Here is a 21,186-nt window from a genome sequence, read left to right on the forward strand (position 1 = left end):
ATGGAAAAATGCTTCTGGACAAACACTCCACGGCCAGGGAGAAGGATGGAGGGAGGGAGGCAGGGGGGTTAATGCGCTGATGTTAATTGGCAAATGGGCATCAATGATGCTTCTTGTTCTTCTTGTTGTTTTTTTCAGAAGGGAGATCTCAGGGAGGTTTTAGATGTTCAAATGAGTTCTGGAGTGGAGATAACTAATTGGCCAAGCTCAGCTACTGTTCTTGTCTCAATGATCTGGACTGCAGGCGAAACTGGCTGCCAAGCTTCTTTCCCCCGTGTTTTGCGCGCGTAGACGTCACTCTGGGGAGTGGTGGTGCAGAGTGTAGTGGAGGGCAGTTCAGCCCCAGGATGCCCTATTTATGCCCCGACCGCAAATGCCATCTGGCTTGGGATTCCTCTCTCTCTCGGGAAGCCGTCTTTCACTGCCTGCTCTCGACTTCTTCCCACTGTCTTTGTAGCAGAGTGGAGACCAGAACTTACACACTCTTAGGGACCGGGTAAACCCAGATGCAAATCCGTCCTCCTTTTGTGATTTTGGATAAGCCTCGGTTTCCACGTCTCTAACATGGGGTGATGGTGAGTCCCCACCTTACCAGGGCTTGTGCTGGGCAGAATTAGGGACCCTGAAGGTGTCCACATCCTAATCCCTGTGACTGTGCTGCTTTCCACGGCAAAGGGGACTTTATAGATGTGATTAAGTTGAGGGTCTCCAGTGGGGCGATGTTTCTGCATTTTCTGGGTGTGCTCAATGTGATCCCAAGGGTCCTTGTACGAGCCAGGCAGGAGGGTCAGAGGCAGAAAGTACAAAGACAGACAGGAGAGAAGATGACAGACGACTGGCCTTGAAGATGGAGGGAGGGACCACTAGCCACTGGCATCCCTTGGCTTCTGGAAGCTGCCAACAGCAAGGATCCTCTGGAGCCTCTAGAATGAGTGACAGTTTAGCGTTCGCTCATGGAAACTGATTTCAGACATCTGACTCCTGCACCTGGAAGAGATTAATATGTGTTGCTTCAAGCCACTAAACTTGTGACGATCTGACACGGCCACGGGAAACTCCCACGGGTTTGTTGTGAAGCCAAGTCCTCATCAGCGTGGCAGGTGCAGGGGACAGCCCCCAGGGTCGTCTATCGGAACACCCTGGTACGGGATTTCTAGATCACTCCACAGATGGCAGTGGTCATCAAATAGGACGATTTTGGTCAACTTCTGTGACCACATGTGCTACATCGTGTGACATGTATTCCTTCCCTTTTCTGTGGCCCTCAGGACACTGCGAGGTCCTCAGCTGAGAAAGGGGACCTTGTCCTATTCCTGTTGTTTCCTCAGTGCCTGGCACACAGTAGCTGCTCAGTTAATTAGAGCTTGCCAGGCTGAACAGAGATGTGGCCAAGTTCTTGTCCTGTGTAAGGGCTTGAGTGGCCGTACCCTTTCTTTTTGGGTCCCTCTCTCCTCTTCTGGCTGATGCTGTGGCCCCCGTGCTGAGACATCGGTCTCTCACGGCCTCTACTGCAGGTCCTTGCCAGGGAAGGGAGGGACAGTGGCCCCAGCAGCAGGCAGTTTCGAGGGGAAATGACCTTGGAGATCCCGCTGGTTCCAGACACACCCCTTGTGCCGTTCAGAATGTGTATCAGTGAATTTCTGGCGTGGCCTGTGCTTGCCCTGGCCTCAGAGGGCTGGGGGGGAGCTGACTGGAGGGTGGTGCCCAGTGCTGATGAGGCACTTCTGGCATTCACGATCTGGAAAGATGCTTTCAGGGGGCAGGGCTGGGGCAGGCAAAGTTGTCAGACCCAGTGGTTTAGATTGTTTAGACCTCTGTGTTTAGAGCCGGGCCTGGGTTGCAAGCCCGGGTCCATGCCTTCCTGGCTGTGTGACCTTGCTGGGTCAGATTCTGAGCTGCTATGCCTGTCTCCTAAAGCAGGCACCCACGCTAGGAGCCGGGGCCAGCAGTCACCGGCTGTTTCTATGAACTACCCGGGTCTCTGCTCAGAACTTTACTTGCCCGATTCCAGGCCACAGCCTCTCGATCCCAAGGTCAGGGGCATCTTATCCCTTCTCTACAGATGGAGACGTTGAGGTTTGGAGAGGCTCTGGACCTTGCCCAAGTCCCAGGCTAGGAAGGGCTGCAGGCTGGGTTTGCACCAGCCATCTGTCTGCAGAGCCCCTGTGCCAGTTACGGGCCCCCACCTCTGGCTGAGCAACACCCCTCTCCCCCCAGCCCCTCCCCAGAAGGCAGCGTTACTGAGGTGGGGTGGTGGAACCACCGTGTCGGGAACGTGGCAGAGATCCACGTTCCATCGGCCGTGCTGTTGTGGTCACTGCCATTCAGCTTGTTGTCTCCACGAGTATCTTCGTTCCATATTCGGTGGAATATGAACTCCTCCCCCCCCGAGCTCCTCCCTCCCCGTGCCTTTTGTTCAGGCCTGGGCAGGTCTAGGACGTGGCTTTTACAAACTTGCACGGATATATTTGCATATATATGTATATATATATATATATATTTATATATATATATTCATGTGTATATACAGTGAATATCCCTATCTGTATCTATATGTATCTATATGTGTCTATATACATATACATATACATATGTGTATATGTATATGTACACATGTGTACATATATGTATATACATATGTGTGTATATACATATATATATATATATATACACACACACACACACACACACATATATGTATATTTAGTACATCTACAGAGTTGTGTGACCATTGTCATAGTCTAATTTTAGGACATTTGTTTCACCCCCAAAAGCAAACTCATGCCCTTCGGCATCCCCCCCTGTGACAGTCAGTTTTCTCTGCCGACTTGACTGGCCAACTTCAACATTTTTTTTTTTCTGGGTGTTTTTTTCTGGGTGTGAGGGTTGTCCCAGGTGGAATTAGCTTCTGTTAAGAGGGTAGCTCTCTGGTTAAATGTTCTTACCACAAAACAAAAACAAAACCGTAACCAAAAACAAAAGGGCACGAGGAAACTTTTGGGGAAGGTGAGGGATATGTTTTTCACCTTGGTTGTGGTGCTGGTAACACAAGCGTATAGATATCTCTAAGCTCACTGAATTGTGTAACTTAATCTCGTGCAGTTTTTTTTGTAGACCAATTGTACCACTTATGAAGCGGGGGGCCGGGGGAAGGTGTGGCATGTTTCTCTGATAGGATGAATGTGAAGAGTTAAAAAGGAAACTCGCCTGATGTACCTGCCACGATGTAACAGTTCAGCATGTGAGCTACTCAGAGAGAAGTAACCAGCTCCGGATCTTTCAGCAGGCTGGTGGTGCTGGACCCCAGACATACTGGCTCCTGGTCCTAATGCCCTCCCTATCACATTGCTTCTGGAAGCAGCTTCTGTCTAGCCAAGGAAGTTTTATTCCGATTTGGGAAGATGTTCCCTGAAATGGAGAGAAAAGGCAGCCTGCCTTCGTGCTGGGATGTAATGGGGAAATTAGACCAGTGGGTTACTGATCCTTTTTCATTGGAAGCTAATTACATCGTATAGGATAGGAAGAGTGGTAACCAGCTCGTTGATGTCTCTGATGGACAGGTGGAGGCTTTGTACTTAGATGGTTATGAGCAGGTCAGGTGTGTGGAGTCCAGTTGGCCAGTAGAACACCTCATGCGATTTAATAAAGAGACCGTTTCTCTCTAGTATCACGATCTTAATAACTGCACAGATATTCTGGCTGTGTGTCTACAGCCCTGAGTTTCTTCCTTACGGGGTTTGCCACACAAAATAAACTCCATGCTTGCAGGAAGAGACTTTTGGGTGGAATTCATTTATTAAGTCGAAAATCTGCATTGCACGTCTACTGTGTATTATGCATGAGCCTAAAAGCCAGTAATATGCATTGGGTGGAACCAACATAATCCCTGTCTGCATAGGTTCACAAAACATTCAGCTGCAAATACAGACAATCTTGAAACGGTGGCTTCAACAGATCGGGTCTTATTTTTATCATCTGAGAGTATTCTGGAGGTAGGCAATTCAAGGATGGGGCAGCCATTCAACAATGCTATCGGAGACTGTGACTCTGTATCTTCTTGGTTTTGCCACCTGCAAGGAGGTTTATCCTCATGGCTGCAAGGTGGCTGCTATAGTTCCAGATATCACATCTGTATTCCAAGAGGACCAAAAGCCTTCTCCTCCCAAGGTCTTTTTTTTTTTTTTTTTTCTTACCTTGGGGCTCACCTTCCTAACAGACTCTGCTTCTACCGCGTCGGTCAGAATTTTGTCACGTGGCCACCACTGGCTGGAATGTGAAGGGGGAGTCGGATCAGGGTGGTGTTGAATGAGTTGTCCTATAGTATCTACCGTACTGCCCGAGTGTCCAAAGGAGCAGGCAGACAGGTAGCAAATGACTTCATCGTTAGTCATTAATTACTACTCGAGAGTCTCAGTGCATGTCTCAGGTTGGGTTTCTTTTGAGACAGACCCTGAGATAGGGATTTGAGGGCAACTAATTTTATTTTGGGGGGGTGATGCTAGGACACAGTGGTACAAGTGGGGAGGAGGGTGGGGCTCACCTGCCCTGGGAACCTCGCAGCTTTCTCCTCCTCTGAGGCTGACAGAGCCCGCTGTCCTGGGGGCCGTCACCCGCCCTCAGTTCCAGCCCTTCACGCCCGGGGAGAAGAGTCCATACGTGGGGAGTTGCCGGGTGTGTATAGCAGGATGCTGCAGGCATGAACTAGGAACCCGAGTGCAGGACAGGATATGGCGGGACATTCATCACACCTGAACTGGCATATCGTAAGAGCCTTTAACCCAAGCTGGGGTGTCAGCTTCTCCCCAGAGAAGTAATTTTCGAGACCAAGCAAGAAAAAAAAAAGTGGAGGTAAGATTGTTCCAGTTAAAGGGAACGGCACGTGTGAGGACCCAGAGGCAGGGAAGAATGTCACGTGTTCAAGGCCTGGGAGTGTGAGGCTGGCGAGGCAGTCAGGGCCTCAGGCCCTCAGAGCTGCACGAATCCAGAATCCACTAAATACAAAATGCATCCTTGCCCATGATGCCTGGAGCTTTGTCATGAGAGGTAACCTTTCTTCTTGACGTCCTGACATCCTCCCTCCTTTCTGCCCTTCTTCTCTTTCTTTTCAAACATTTCCTCCTTGGGGCGCCTGGGTGGCTCAGTCACTTAGGCCTCCGACTCTTGGTTTCAGCTCAGGGTGTGATGTCCCAGTTCATGGGATTGGGCTCGGCGCAGATAGCTCAAAGCCTGCTTGGGATTCTCTCTCTTTCCCTCTGTCTCTGCCCCTCCTCTGCTCATGCTCTCTCTCTCTCTCTCTCTCTCTCTCTAAATAAATACGCTCTAAAAAATTAAAACATTTTTTTCCCTTACATTCTTAAATTGCAGTCCCTCCGACCCCCATCTCAAAGTGCTTTCCACACATACTAATGGTAACATTGCTCTGACTCTGCAGAGGTTACAAAGTGCTTTTACATCCACCAACCTCACCCACTTATCCCATCCTCATAGTACCCCTTCTGGGAATGGTAGGTAGGAGTACCCCCATTTTACAGCTGAGGAAACTGAGGCTCAGAGAAGGAAGGCACCTTGTCTGGGCTCTCAGGGCCTGTAAGATGCTGATCTAAGACTCAAAATCAACCTCTGGAGCCCCCTCTCTGATGTTGTTCTCTGCCACTCCCAGACCCAGCATGGTGCCCGGTGTGGCTTTAATTCTAAATGCGGTGGTTTGTTTGGATTCTGCCTCAGGAGCCTTCCAATGTTATCATGCCTCTTCAGTTGACTGGCTGAGTAATGATATCATCCTGTGTCTGATGTGCTTCACCCCTTTCCCTATTTATTGAAAAACATTAGTGTTTTGTTTTTTTTTTAAGAGTGACTGAGCACAGTTAGGTAGATTATATTAAAATCCTCAGGAACAACAGAGTGATGAAAACCAAGCAAGTTATCCTTATAAAGGGGCCTGGAAGAAGTCCTCCTTTTGGGGTTGAGGAAAGTGAGACCTGGAGAAGACACAGGAACAGGCTGGGCAGAGGGGGCATCTTCTGTGCTGGTCTTCTCCTGGTTCCGGTAACAGCACCTTGGTTTTCCTTTGGGAAGCTACCTGATTTTTGCCAGATAAGATACAGGATGCTCAGTTAAATTTGAACTTCAGGTTGGAAAACAATTTGTGTGTGTGTGTGTGTGTGTGTGTGTAAGTATATTCCAAATATTGCATGGTACATACTTGTACTATGTATCTACTCATTGTTTATCTGAAATTCAAATTTGACTTTACTTGCTGCATTGGATAGCCGTGACCCCTCTTAGCTCAAATGTTGGGGGGAAACTGATCCACCTTACCTTGGGTCGAGGAAAGGACAGGTGACCTGGGCTTGGCCACCATGGCATTTTATCCCTCCTACCCACAGAGATGAGTCAGAGATGGGGAGATCAGCTTCAATGTTGGAAATTTGCCTGGCACCATTGAAAAAGAGATGCTTTCTTTTGGCTGGGGTCACTCATCTGGACCCCTGGGGTCCAACAAGTGAGAGTCTGCATAAGAATGAAGCCAAGAGAGAGGGGAACAGCAACAGAGAGAGAGAGAGAGAGAGAGAGAGAGAGAGAGAGAGAGAGGAAGAGAAGAGAAGAGAAGAGAAGAGAAGAGAAGAGAAGAGAAGAGAAGAGAAGAGAAGAGAAGAGAAGAGAAGAGATTTAACGTTAAAGACACCACTGGGGGGCCTGGGACCAGCCTCACTGAATTTCACCTCCATCCTGCCTCCCTAGTGCTGATGTAACAGGGGAGGGCTGATCTCATGATGTTGCAAGCGAGGGCAACAGCGACAGTGGGATGGAATTGAAAGCAAAGGCTTCGTTTGGGGCTGGTTGTGGGAAAGGCCAGTCCTCATCATGGCGGTGGTGGAGGCAGTGACCGAGGGGAAGGGTGTGCACAGTCAAGGGGAGGGTGTGTTCTTGCTGTCGGTCGTGCTGTTCAGGGTGCAGGTGCTGCGGATGACGAAGATACAGATACCAGTGATGGGGGTCGGGACGGTGTTGGTAAGGAGAATAAAGTAACGAGGGAAACAGTGGTTCCTGGCCTGTCCGTCACCAAGTCTTACCAGTTCTGCCCTCCTCAGAATTTTCAGATTATCTATTCACTTCACTGTCTGTGTACTGCCATCACCACCCAAGCCCAAGCTGCCCGCAGCTCCTGTTGCTTCTACGGCTACATCCTCGTCACTGACCTCCTTGCTGCCCTTCCTGCCTCTCCCTATGGTCTCTGCTCTGTGCCAAAGTCTGCGTGGAGCGTGACGTTTAAAAAAATGTAAATTCAAGTTTCAGTTCTCTGCTCAAACCCATTCAGTGGCTGCAGCTAGGATCCCAACGCTCCATCATGGCCTCAGGACTGGAGTGACCTGGCCCCTACCTGTACCCCAATCTCATTTCCCTCTAGTAGCTTCTCTCTCACTATGTTCTCGTCTGATTACTCTTCTTTTGGTTTTTCTAGAATATACTAAACCCCTTGTGTAAGGCACGTCCTGGGCGTGAAATGCCTTGCCATGCTTCACGTGTCAGTGCCCATGTCACTTCCTAGATTCCAAATCCACATGACCTCCTCCTGTTCCTTTCTCTCATGGCACCCTGTTCTAAGGACACTCTGTTGAATGATTCTCTGTCCAGTTTATCAGTTGCAGAGTCTTGGCACAATGTTTCTTCAAGAATGTGTCACAGGAGTGGGCGCCTGGGTGGCTCAGTCGGTTAAGCGTCCGACTTCAGCTCAGGTCACGATCTCGCGGTCCGTGAGTTCGAGCCCCGCGTCGGGCTCTGTGCTGACGGCTCAGAGCCTGGAGCCTGTTTCAGATTCTGTGTCTCCCTCTCTCTCTGCCCCTCCCCTGTTCATGCTCTGTCTCTCTGTGTGTCAAAAATAAATAAATGTTAAAAAAAAAAATTAAAAAAAAAAAAAAAAAGAAGAGGATGGTGATGGTGGTGATGGTGGTGGCAGTGATGGAGGTCTTCCGCGAAGAGGCAGGGGAGGCGATAGGCTCAGAGCACCTGGCCTAGCCCATCGCCTTAAAAAACTTTCATGAAAAATGGGCCCGCCTTTTGCCTCTGCAGTCGACCTAGAAATATCAACCAGAGGTGGGTTTTGGAGGAAGTCTATTGGAGCTGGAGGAAGAGGGGCTGTTGAAGACTGCCAGGCCGGCGAGGCCCGCTGCCTTCCTCCCAGGTTGTGGGAGGGCTGCCCTCCTGCAGTCCGCCGCCGAGAACTTCCATACTTGTCCGGACGAGGGACGGGGGGCAGGAGGGGGAGCCGTGGCAAGGCCCCGAGCACGTGTGGCTGGAAGTGGGGAGAGCCGGGAGGGCTGGGGCGGAAAGGGCCAGGCAGGGCAGACTGGGTGACGGCCGGACAGAGGGAAGAGAGGCTGGGAGGAAAGTCGGGGGTGGGAGTGGAGGGCTGGGGTGGGGTCCGAGCGAGGCGGGGGAGGTCCAAGGAGAGGGATGAGGGCTCGGATGGGGGTCTGAAGGCGGAGGAGGAAGGCCGAGGTCTCGGGTGCGGGGTCCGAGAGTGGCGGTGGCTCCGCGAGGCCGGGGCGGTTGAGGGAGGGGCGCTGGCAGGTCTGCGGGCGCAGGTGAGGGTCTGAGGGCGGAGCCAGGGCCGGAGGGAGGGCTGGCGGACGGCAGGCCCGCGCGGCTCCGAGCCCCGAGGCTGGGGAGCCGGAGCTGGGAGCCGCGGGCGGCGGTCCCGGCTGCGCCATGCGGGTGCACCTGGGCGCGCTGGCGGGCGCGGCGGCGCTGACCGGGGCGCTCAGCTTCGTGCTCCTGGCGGCCGCCATCGGCACGGACTTCTGGTACATCATTGACACGGAGCGGCTGGAGCGGGGCGGCCCGGGCGTGCGGGGCCGGGCGGGGGCCGCCAACCGCAGCCAGCTCGAACCTCTGAGCTCGCACTCCGGCCTCTGGCGCACCTGCCGGGGTAAGGCTGAGCGCGGGGACCCTGCGCGCTGCGCGCCCGCCGGGGACCTGTTGCCGGGCTCGCAGCTCTTCCCCTGCCCCCCACCCACCCCCCGCCGCCCCAAGGCGCAAAACGGGGGGTCTGGGCCCGGGCCAGGTGGGCGGGGGGCTGCAGAGCGGGGCTGGTTCCGGCCGCAGCTGCTCCGGGCTCCGCACGATCCTCCCCCCGGGGCGGCAGCCAGGGTGGGCGCGGGGGGCGAGGCCACCGGCTGGGGTCCCCGCTCCGAACCCGCAGCCGCTGATTCCTCCGCCCCACCTAGTCCAGAGCCCGTGTGCGCCGCTGATGAACCCCTTCTGGCAGGAAAACGTGACCGTCAGCGACTCAAGCCGGCAACTTCTCAGTGAGTCCCGGGAGGTAGGGGATCGGGGGAGAATCCCGGGTCTGGACGCCAGGTTTGGGGCTCTCCTCCAAAGAGCGGGGCCAGGGCACTGCGGAGGGGGCGCTCCGGTACGGGGCCGGGGCGGGGAGGGGAGTGAGGGGCAGGGGCGGGGAGGGGAGTGAGGGGCAGGGGCGGGGCCTCTCTTGCTCCACAGGTTACATCGTGTGGTTTAGAATTCATTCGACAAACGTTCATCTCAGGCTTTCTATGTGCCAGGCATCATGCTGACAATTAAGACCTAGGTCATGCCCTCCAGGAGCTCAGATACTAGCTGCGGAGACAGATGTAGAAATGCACAGTCACATTTCAGAGTGACAAGCAGCGGGGGTGCGGGGTGGAAGAGACACCTAAACCAGCCTGGGGACCTGAATGCTGCAAAGAGAGATCTTAGCCCATAGATCCGAAGGCACGCCCCGTGTCGGCCTTATTTGTATCCTCAGTGCTGAGAACAAGCGCTTGGATTTGTGCAATGATTCAAGAAAGGCAATCAAGAGGCAGAGAGCAGCCCCCTCCCTCCAGGGGAAATGAACATAATAGTTCAGTTCGTTCACCGAGACTCGCAGTGGACCAGACATGGAGCTGAATGCTTTCCATCTATGTTTTCATTTAGTGTGCACCTGCTGTGCTATGGAGTTAGTATCATCTCCATTATTGCCTTCATTTTTCAGGGAGGTACCATAGAAAGAATCTGATGAGGTAATGAGGGCTAAGCTCCATAGACCCTGAGAAGTGTGAGTAGCTCTGGGTAGGCTTGTTGAGGCTTGGGGACAAAGGTGAAGTCACTGGCCAGGGTGCCTCTCCAATTCCCTTCTCCCCCTTGCTCTTTTTCTCTGGCTAGAATGTGCTAAATTTCCTCCTGCCGCTGGGACTTTGCACGTGCTATTTCCTCTGCCTGAACTCTCCCTGCTCCCGTCCTGCCAGCTTGACTTGCTCAGCTTCTACTCATAGCACAGGTTTTGTGACAGTTTTTGAGTCAAAGTCTGGCTCCCTCATTAGACGATGAAAACATGAGGTCAGGGACCATGTCTGTCTTGCCTCAGCTTGATGCCCAATATTTAGCACAGAACCTGGCATGGAGTGGGGTCAAAGCCAAGATTTGCTGAGCAGGGGTGAGAATGACTATATTATAGTATGTTAGAAGTGGAACATAAATGAATAAATATGTCAGTGAAACAGACCCTTTCTCCGAAGTCCGGTGGTGTGCCGGGAAAGAGTTAACAATGGTCTTTCTGGGGAAGGAGGGAGTCTCCTGGTTTGATTTGAAGCATTTGCCGATTTCTGTGGTGTAGATGTTTCAAGCTGTCAACATGATGTCAACTGGCTCCCCCAAATCCCAAAAACTTAGCTGTTGGCTCTCATGAGTTGATAGAACCCAGTCCCACTGCATAAGGTCCCAGTGAAGGAGATGTTCCCCTAGACCCTTGAAATATGTGGGAGACGAGGGAACTCTGTCTTCAGCCCCAGGCAGAGCAGAATCAATGTTCGGTGTTCCTAGAGCATCGTTTCAAGAATAATCAAGAGTTCCTGGCCTTGACGTGAGGGAGGTGGGTGTCAAGTGCAGCCCAGACCTTTAGCAGGACACTCTGTGCTCCTGGGACAGGTGTCTTAACCTCTCCGAGCCTCAGCTCCCTCATTGGCAAAGTGGGCATACCAGCCATCTCTCTTCATGAGGATGCGGGGAGGATGGGACGGGCGGGTGCGTTTGAGGAGCCTCAGCGGTGCCTGTGCTCCATGAGTCCACCATGAGTCGGAGTTGCTGTTACACCATGAAGGCTGCCCCTTCAGACCGCATGCTCGTTGCACACCACCCCCAGAAAGAGCCTTTTCTCAGACTCCCTTTATCCTCAGAATGAACCGTGAATCTTGGCCAGGCTCTTCTGTTATGTGAAGATGTTCCTTTCCTTCGAGGACCTGCTTTTGAGGTCGTAGACGAGACAGGACAGTTGTCAAAGCAGCACATTCTCCGAGTCAGCTTCCTAGACAAATCCCAGTGGGAGTGTCTGGGGAAGGAGTCTTGGGTTTTTTCCTGCAAGGAAACCCAAGCAGGCAGACCACTCCAGCGCCTGCTAAAAACCCACCTTGCTTGGATGTTTTGTCTTCCAGATTAGCTCTGGGGTTGACATGGGTTTGGTTGCTTGGCCGGGGACTGGAATTATTTTTTTGGGGGGGGAGGGGCTCGTCAGATTGCATACCGTGTCGAAAAAAGAGCCATAATCTAGAAACAACCAGGCTAGCTGCATCAGCCGGGAGTCTTTTGGTGAAACACAAATCATCCTTGTTTAAACAAGAAGAGGACTTCTTGGTCCGCTTGAAAAGTTCAAGTGTGCTGGGATCCAGAGAGCTAAACTCAATTTCTTTCTTCTCCTCTCTGCGCTTTGCTTCTGTTTGGGTCCTGTTTTCAACAAGTCCTCTCCAGTCTCAGCAACCCAAGCGGCAGGAGGTTCTCTGTTTCCCAAAAGTCTGCAGAAACTTCCAAATAGGCTTCTCATTGGGCCACATTGGATCACAAGCCCAGGTCTGAGCCAATCATTGTGGCCGAGGGGATGGGATGTGGTGATTGGCCGGGCAGAGTCGGCGCTTGTAACTTGGGATAGGAGCAGGGCCAGTCCTGTCATAGATGGGGGTCCCCACATCTGACCAGCTGTGTGACTTCTGGCAAGTCCCCTGTTTCCATAAATGGGCTGCTTTGAGATGGAATGAGATCACATAAGCAAAGCAGCATAGTCACACCATGCATAGTGGGAGCTCAATTAATGTCGCCTCCTCCTGCTCTAAGTCACATTGCCTCCCTGAGCCTCAGGCTTCTCATCTGTAAAATGGAGCTAATCACTAGAGACTTAGTCCATAAGTATTCCTCCTCACACTGGGCTAGACGGGCGGGGGGCTAGAACATGAGGAGACAGGTGCGTCTCACACAGAGTTTAGAGTCTAGCGCAGAAGGCAGACAATAAACACACGGGCCAGTGACTAAATAAACGTAAACTTGTTTCAAATAGTAGCAGGTGTACAAAGGGAACGAAGCAGGGTCACCTTTCCGTGGAGTGGTTGAAGGACAGCGAGAGGAACAGCCAACATTTATGGAACAGTCGCGTGTGCCCGATGCTATTCTGAGTGCTTTGCATATATCACCTCACTTAATCTTCAGGACAGTCTCACAAGGCAGGAACTTTTATTATCACCTTCACTTTTCAAATGAGGAAACTGAAGCACAGAGAGGTTACGTAAGTTATCAAAGTTTGCACCGTAACAGGTAGGTCTGGGAATTGAATCCAGGCCGTTGCTACCCTTTGAGAATGAGACGACACTGAGTACGATTCCCACGTAATGCGAGCGTGCTGAGCCCAAGGCCATCGGAGTCCAGAAGAGGAGCTTTTGGCTCTTTCCTGGATTCAGAGTCCCCATCCTACACTGCCTCTTCTGACAAGGAATCAGATCGAGATTTACCAGGAGGCTTAGCATGAGCAGAGCTGTGCAGTAGATTTGGGGTGGTGGGGGAGGTCCACAGACAGCTGGAAGGCCGGCGTTTCTGGAGACAGTGTGGAAAGTGGGTCTGGTTGTTTCTTCTTTTATGTATTTTAAAAGTTTTTTTTTTTTAATGTTTTATTTATTTTTGAGACAGAGAGAGACAGAGCATGAGCAGGGGAGGGGCAGAGGGAGAGGAAGACACAGAATCTGAAGCAGGCTCCAGGCTCCGAGCTGTCAGCACAGAGCCCGATGCGGGGCTCGAACTCACAAACTGCGAGATCATGACCTGAGCTGAAGTCGGACCCTCAACCGACTGAGCCACCCAGGCGCCCCAAAAGTTTTAATGTTTATTTATTTTTGAGAGAGAGAGAGAATGAGCTGGGGAGGGGCAGAGAAAGACAGAGACACAGAATCTGAAACAGGCTCCAGGCTCTGAGCTGTCAGCACAAAGCCCAACGCGGGGCTCAAACCCACGAACCGTGAGACCGTGACCTGAGCCAAAGTCGGACGCTTAACTGACTAAGCCACCCAGGCGCCCCTCTATTTTTTATTTTTGAGAGAGAAAGAGAGAGCGTGAGTGGGGGAGGTGCAGAGAGAGGGGGACAGAGGATCTGAGGTGGGCTCCATGCTGACAGTAGAGAGCCCGATGTGAGGCTCGAACTCATGACTTGAGCTGAAGTCAGATGCTCAACTGACTGAGCCCCCCAGGTGCCCCTAGAAAGTGCTTCTAACACACACCTCATGTCCTGCCTGTTCCTTACTTTGGCTGCATCTCCTAAGAGCCAGGAAAAAGGTCAGACTGATCCTCCTACAGCCAAATGCTTCAGACATGGAGAGGCCAAATGCCTCGCCCAACACAGCACAGCAGGGGCAGAAGCTGGACGGAGGGCCAGAGGCCTGGCCTGCTTGTCCTCTGAGGAGGTGATGTTGGAAAAATCACAAGACTGGATCTCCGGTCCTGCTGGGTACCCAGCTGTTGCAGCCCTCCCATGATGCTTGGTGCAGGTTTCAAGAGTAGAGATGGTGGGGGACAGAAAGAAAGGGATTGGGGACATAATGGCATTCAGAGGCTGCCTGAATCCAGGGGGAAATTCTCAGTGTGACTTATGCATAGCTGTGTGGTAGGCAGGAGGGTTTCAGCATCTCCGGGCACAAAGGCCCTCTTGGCTGCCTCTTGGGGTGCCTGTTGAAAGTCAAGTATACACTTTAAACGAACAAGGGGCCACTCTGGAAAACAGTGTGGAGGTTCCCCCCAGAATTAAAAATAGACCTACCCTATGACCCAGCAATAGCACTGCTAGGAATTTACCCAAGGGATACAGGAGTGCTGATGCATAGGGGCACTTGTGCCCCAATGTTTATCGCAGCACTCTCAACAATAGCCAAATTGTGGAAAAAGCCTAAATGTCCATCAACTGATGAATGGATAAAGAAATTGTGGTTGACGGGGCGCCTGGGTGGCGCAGTCGGTTAAGCGTCCGACTTCAGCCAGGTCACGATCTCGCGGTCCGTGAGTTTGAGCCCCGCGTCAGGCTCTGGGCTGATGGCTCGGAGCCTGGAGCCTGTTTCTGATTCTGTGTCTCCCTCTCTCTCTGCCCCTCCCCCGTTCATGCTCTGTCTCTCTCTGTCCCAAAAATAAATAAAAAAAACGTTGAAAAAAAAAATTAAAAAAAAAAAAGAAATTGTGGTTTATATACACAATGGAATACTACATGGCAATGAGAAAGAATGAAATATGGCCTTTTGTAGCAACGTGGATGGAATTGGAGAGTGTGATGCTAAGTGAAATAAGCCATACAGAGAAAGACAGATACCATATGGTTTCAGTCTTATGTGGATCCTGAGAAGCTTAACAGAAACCCATGGGGGAGGGGAAGGAAAAAAAAGAAAAAAAAGAGGTTAGAGTGGGAGAGAGAGCCAAAGCATAAGAGACTCTTAAAAACTGAGAACAAACTGAGGGTTGATGGAGGGTGGGAAGGAGGGGAGGGTAGGTGATGGGCATTGAAGAGGGCATCTTTTGCGATGAGCACTGGGTGTTGTATGGAAACTAATTTGACAATAAATTTCATATAATAAAAAAAATAAAATAAAATAAATTAAAAAAATAAATGAACAAGGAAACAAAAGATTCATATTCGAAGTGATTCCATTTCTTGGGATCCTACTACGAGGTTTCTAAGAAGAGGCTCACCCAAACCGTGTTTGTAACAGCAGAGAACAAGGTACGACCTCAGTGCTCATGGGTGGAGATATGCTACGTGTCTGCCTGTGGTATGTTTATTCTTCGGAAGATGATGTAAATCCGTAAAGAAGAGTATACTAATGTGGATAAAACGCCAAGAAATACCGTGGAGTGAATAAAGCAAGTTCCAGAGTGTTATGGGTAGTGTGATGCTATTCCCAACACGATCTCTTTGCTATGAGTACGGCCCCAAAACAATAAGATGTACCTTTATTTACGTGCCATTAGGAAAGGAAGCAACACGGCCATTGTAAGTCTGAGATGCTGTGGAAGGTCCAACACATGATGTTTTCGGATTGAAGGGTGCCCTTTAGAATTAGAGAGACAGGTAAGATACGTAAACATATGGAAAGAAGACTGGAAGTATGTACATCCAAGCACTGACAAGAGGTTCGCTCTGGGGAGGAGAGGACGAAGGAGGGGTTGAGGTGGTGGCCACACCGCTCTCGTCTTCGTTTCTTGGAAGAACAATGTTGTTGTGTTTGCTCTAGAGCAAGCCCCAGGAGGACGCCCCCCGGGTGGTTGGATTTCTCCTTAGCATGGCTCCTGGGACCTTGGTGAGCGCCCCCTGGCTCTCCAGCTGCAAGAGCTGGGATGTGCGGATGCTTCCAGATAACTCCGGCTTCCTGGATTTGGCGCTTTCTGTCCCCTCGTTCAGGAACGCCTGCCCCACACCTTCTCGTCTGACCTTAGGTCCAGACCTCTTTTGCAGCCCTGAGAGACCTTCCTAATCCCCAGGCTGGGTGAAACGCCCATCTTACCACCCCTTTGTCAGCCTCCTTGGCTGTTCCATCTCCGCTGCTCCACCTTGAGGAACTGAGCTGCGTGTCTTGAACCTCACTTTCCTCATCAGTGAAATGGGAATCACACTTCTTACCTGGTGGAGCCCAGGATGCTGGAGGGCAAGAAGGAAACAGTTATTCTCACACTTGGCGCTCATTAACAGCTTGGCAAAGTCAAAGCCCTTGGTCCAACGGACAGGAGAGGAAGCAGGCTTTTGGGAGACAATGACATTCACCTGGGTACAGGTAGAGTCGGGAATTGAACCCAGGTCTTTGCTTGTAGAGCCCTGCTTTGCCCGCATCACAGTAATGCACCTTGGGTTGCACGATGTCATCTCTGTTCTCAAAAGGACCGAGTTGTGTGTGGTCACAACAGATTCAAGGACAAATATGTAAAAATTTGTTTCTTTTTAAAAAATTTTTTAAAAATTTAAATCCAATTTAATTAACATATAGTGTAATAATGACTTCAGGAGTAGAATTTAGTGATTCATCACTTACATACAACACCCAGTGCTCGTCCCAACAAGTGCCCTCCTAATGCCCATCGCCCATCTAGCCCATCCCCAACCCACCTCCCCTCCATCAACCCTCAGCTTGTTGTCTGTATTTAAGAGTCTCTTTTGGTTTGCCTCCCTCTCTCTTTTAATCTTATTTTTCCTTCAAATTAAAAAAAAAATTCACTTCCTTACAAGGCACGGTAGGATTGAATATCTCTGAGCCCTTCCTGGGGCTCAGCGTCGCTTTGACAAGGTTTGAAAATAAAGTCAGTGTGACATTTCCCCCTTTGGGAGATGGTTCCTGAGATTTTCTTCTTTTGCCAGTGCTTTGGATATTTCTGGAGAGAGTTGTGTCTCTGCTTTCTTTAAGAGCACGACTATTACTTGGGTAACCACCCTGGGGCTGCCTGACCTCGCTGGCATTGTGGAATTGGAAGCCTGGTTTTCCCAGTGAGCAGTTCTTTGAACAGTGTGAAAACGGGATGATCACAATAATCTTTTCCTTGGCATGAACATTTTTGCCTCTTTCTGTATTTGCTCTTCTCTTTACTTGCCACAAAGCACTTCTATATTGAAAGGCCTCTTGCCCTTGGACACACATTTGCCCTTGATAAAACAATGACCTGTCAACATTTATGATGATTATTATTAATTCTATGTAGTAATCTTAGCTACGATCTGTTGAGCTGCTACCATAAACACTGTACTGGATTGGAAGGTGTCACCCCCTCTCCCCCCAAAAAAGAAAGATACATCCATGTCCTAACCCCTGGTCCGTGGAGATGTGACCTTATTTGTAAACAGTGTCCTTGTACATGTAATTAAGTTCAGGATCTTAAAAACATTTTTTTTTAAGTTTATTTACTTCTGAGAGAGAGAGAGAGAGAGAGGCAGAGAGAGAGGGAGACACAGAATCGGAAGCAGGCTCCAGGCTCTGAGCTGTCAGCACAGAGCCAGACACAGGGCTCGAACCCACCAACCATGAGATCATGACCTGAGCTGAAGTTGGATGCTCAACTGACTGAGCCACCCAGCCTCCCCAGAAGTGGATACATTTCTAAGGGGAACAGAACTCAGAATCAATATTCATGCCCCACGTCTGTGGCTCTGGAAATAACAAAGACTAGAACACACACACACACACACACACACACACACACACACACACGCTCACACCCCACAAGAAGCTCAGCCAGACTTCAGCAGGAGATTTTACAACTCTCCCACAGGAAGCCTGTTCTTACCCAGACATTTAATTGAACGTGTACGTCAAGTCAGCTTGCGGCGTGTCTGGGGAAACTCACACACCGTGCCGCCGGGCTGAACCCGCCCCAGGAAACCTCATTAATTTCTAAATGAGAAATGATTTCCCTTCCCAGCCATAGTCTGGAGGCAATGCCATACAGGGCCACAGATCTTACTTACTGGCCCAAGACTTTTCCTTAAGGAAGGAAGGAAGGAAGGAAGGAAGGAGGGAGGGAGGCAATGCCATACAGGGCCACAGATCTTACTTACTGGCCCAAGACTTTTCCTTAAGGAAGGAAGGAAGGAAGGAAGGAAGGAAGGAAGGAAGAAGGGAGGCAATGCCATACAGGGCCACAGATCTTACTTACTGGCCCAAGACTTTTCCTTAAGGAAGGAAGGAAGGAAGGAAGGAAGGAGGGAAGGAAGGAAGGAAGGAAGGAAGGAAGGAAGGAAGGAAGGAAGAAGGGAGGCCGGTCTTGTTTCCTTGACTTGCCAGGGCTGGTAGCATTTAGAGGGTTGAAGACAAGGTGATCTGGTCACAGTGGGTGTCGGACCGGATTATTGTCTCCCTCATTGTTACTACTGGCAAGGTCACCATCTATCTAGTGCTTACCACATGGTTACGCTTTCCTGCGCTGCCCATCATCTTCACGCACGCTGTCCTTATGGTAATACTGTGAGTCCCATGTTATTGCCTCCGTTTCACAGATGTGGACAGGGAGGTTCTGTGGAGTTAAGTGACAGGCCCATGGCCCCATAGTCAGCCTGAATTCAGATGCAGAGCATCTGGCTCTCAAGTCCATCGTTTTAACCACTCGTGTGCTTGCTTGACATACAGCATTATATTAGTGTCGGGGGAGGGGCGCCTGGGTGGCCCAGTCGGTTGAGCGTCCCACTTCGGCTCAGGTCACAGTCTCAGAGTTCGTGAGTTCGAGCCCCGCGTGGGGCTCTGTGCTGACAGCTCGGACCCTGGAGCCGGCTTCGGATTCTGTGCCTCCCTCTCTCTCTGCCCCGCCCCCACTCACGCTCTGTCTCTCTCTCCCTCAAAAATAAATAAACACTAAAAAAGTTTTTAAAAATATATTAGTGTCAGGGGTACAACATAGGGATCTGACAATTCTGTACATCATGACAGGTGTAGTCACCATCTGTCTCCATGCAACGTTACTACAGTATTAATGACTATAGTCCCCATGCAGTGACTCATTTATCTTATACTTGGGAGTGTGTACCTCTTAACTCCCTTTATGTCACTTGTCCTGCCCCAGTTTGTTCTGGGCATGAAAGTGTCTGTTTTCTGTTTGCTCATTCACTTGTCTTTTAGATTCTACATCAGTGAAATCAAATGGTATGTGTCTTTCTCTTAACTTCATTTAGACGAGGGAATATTATTCAGCCATGAAAAAGAGTGAGGTCTTGACACGGTAGTAACAACGCTGTTAATTTTTGTTCCCAGCACCCGGGGCCTGGCCCCTAGGTGGTGCACAGTGTTTGTTGATTAACTGCAGGATGTTGCTAACCCTCCTCTGCCCGCTGTCCTCCTCTCTCTTCTAAGCCATGCATGGGACATTTGTGATTCTGCTGCCGCTCAGCCTTATCCTGATGGTTTTTGGGGGGATGACGGGGTTTCTGAGCTTCCTCCTTCGAGTCTCCATCCTCCTCCTGCTCACGGGGACCCTCTTCCTCTTTGGAGGTAGGTGCCCCCATGCGTGGAGCGCGGGCTTCGGAAGGGGATGTGCATGAACCCTCGGCAGGGGTGGGTGGGGCGGGCGTCCCATTCCCTCTCTGGGTCTCGGTTTCCCCATCTGTGACATGGGGATGTCCATATGTGACATCCTGTCCACATAGCTGGGTGGGGCGAATGGTTTTGGCCCAGGGTCCCTGGGTCTGTGGCCCCAAGAGAGAAGCAGACGGCAGGGGCAGATCCTCAGGATTGCTTTCCTGGTTTCACAGAAGACGCTGACAGCTTCCGCTTGAGGGCTGTGGGTTGGCCGGAGACCCTTGGTCTTCGTGTCTCTCTGATGTCCTGACAGATCCTGCTTGCTTGCTTGCTTGCTTGCTTAAAAAATGGGCAATGCCTGTCAGCCCTGTGGTCTGGCAGACCAGAGGCTTTCAAAGATGGGCTCCAGCGCGAGGCTGGGAGCGTAAGGCCTCCCTCCTTGAAAACAAAACAAAACAAAACAAAACAAGTACAGAGGTGATGCACACACCTGGGGTCCATGGAGGAAAAAACCCAAAAAGAATGTCTGGACGTGAAAATATCGTGAGGCTCAGATGTCCTCCAATCACCCACTACTGTTACCAATACTGGCATTAATAGCTCACTCAGTGACTAATTCTCGAAACCACGCTGGCCAGTCGTACGTTCTGCAGTGGCGGGAAGTCTGATCCGCGCTGTGCCAAGGGGGAGCCTCGAACCAGGCTGTGGGGCACTTGAGGTGTGGCGGATGCCCGGGAGGGCTGAGGGGTTCATTTAAATTGGTTTAAGTTGTCCCCTGTGGCCAGCAGCTGTGGCCCTGGACGGCACTGCCCTAGTTCACGGTCTATGGAGGCCCACCGCGTGCCAGCCCCGTTCTGGGCACCGGGGGAATCCAGGACGAGGCCCCTGAAACTCATAGCCCGTTGTCGGGGGGTGGACGTCAGCTCAGTGATCTCACAAATGCAAAATGCGCCTCTGACCTGGACAGTGACGGAGGGCCGTGAGGTGCTGTGAAACCACAGGGGGTTTGACCTGCTCTGGGAGGTCCTGGAATCAACACGAGCTGAGATGTGGTGACGAACAGGAGTTTTTGAGGGCAGAAGGGACGGGGAAAGGGGGGAGGGGGAGGAGCAGGAGGAGGAGGACGCAGAGCCCCGGGGTTTGATCTGCTCTCCTTTGCCTGTCCCGCAGCCTTGGTGACCCTCGCTGGAATGAGTGTCTACATCGCGTACTCGGCCGCCGCCTTCCAGGAGGCACTGTGTCTCCTGGAGGAGAAGGCCCTCCTGGACCAGGTGGACATCCGCTTCGGCTGGTCCCTGGCCCTGGGCTGGATCAGCTTCGTCACTGAGCTGTTCACCGGGGTGGCCTTCGTGGTGGCGGCCCGTGTGCTCAGCCTGAGGCAGAGGCAGGACCAGGCCGTCTGAGCCCGGGTGCCTGGTCCGCTGGGAGGGAGGGGCTGGCCGGGGGCGGCCGGGACCCGTTGTGGGGGGGGCTGCAGTCTCCTCCTCCTCAGCCCGAGAGCCGCTGTGGACTGAGCTCCGGACCCGGCTGTCGACTCCGTGCCGTGTGTGCGGCCGGGCCTGGCGCGTCTGTGTGTCCGTGCACGTGTGTGTCCGTGCGGGCCGGAGGGAGCTGCGGGAGTGCAGAATCCCCATCACCTGGAGTGACAAACGCACCCCCTTCATCGTAAGCAGAGCCTCCCAGCGTCCGCAGGCCCCCCCCCCCCCCGCCTTTGTGTCAGCCCTCACCCCACGCCCCTGCCCAGTGGATCAGCTCGCCTTCTTTGCCAAGGACACGGGAGACCAGAGAGGTCAGGAGAGCTGCAGAAAGGTGCACAGCGAGCTGGTGGTGTTTTCCTCGCTGCAGGGACAGTGCTCAGTCCTTTCCCTCGGCTGCTCTGAGCCGG

General features: G+C 51.7%; 1 protein-coding gene across 2 annotated transcripts; it reads left to right on the plus strand.

Annotated features, from left to right (window-relative positions):
* The first annotated feature begins 8,709 nt into the window (after nucleotides 1-8,709).
* On the plus strand, nucleotides 8,710-20,704 carry TMEM114 (transmembrane protein 114). Of its 2 annotated transcripts, XM_078440265.2 has the most exons (4): nucleotides 8,710-8,929; nucleotides 9,228-9,308; nucleotides 19,137-19,274; nucleotides 20,472-20,704. In XM_078440265.2, the coding sequence occupies exons 1-4, from the start codon at nucleotides 8,710-8,712 to the stop codon at nucleotides 20,702-20,704; spliced, it is 672 nt and encodes a 223-aa protein (XP_078296391.1). The 2 variants fall into 2 exon arrangements, with proteins under 2 accessions (XP_078296391.1, XP_060504421.1); XM_060648438.3 differs by lacking the exon at nucleotides 19,137-19,274.
* The last annotated feature ends 482 nt before the right edge of the window (nucleotides 20,705-21,186 follow it).

Source organism: Panthera onca, chromosome E3 (assembly GCF_046562875.1).
Source record: "Panthera onca isolate mPanOnc1 chromosome E3, mPanOnc1 haplotype 2, whole genome shotgun sequence".
Taxonomy (NCBI): Eukaryota; Metazoa; Chordata; class Mammalia; order Carnivora; family Felidae; genus Panthera; species Panthera onca.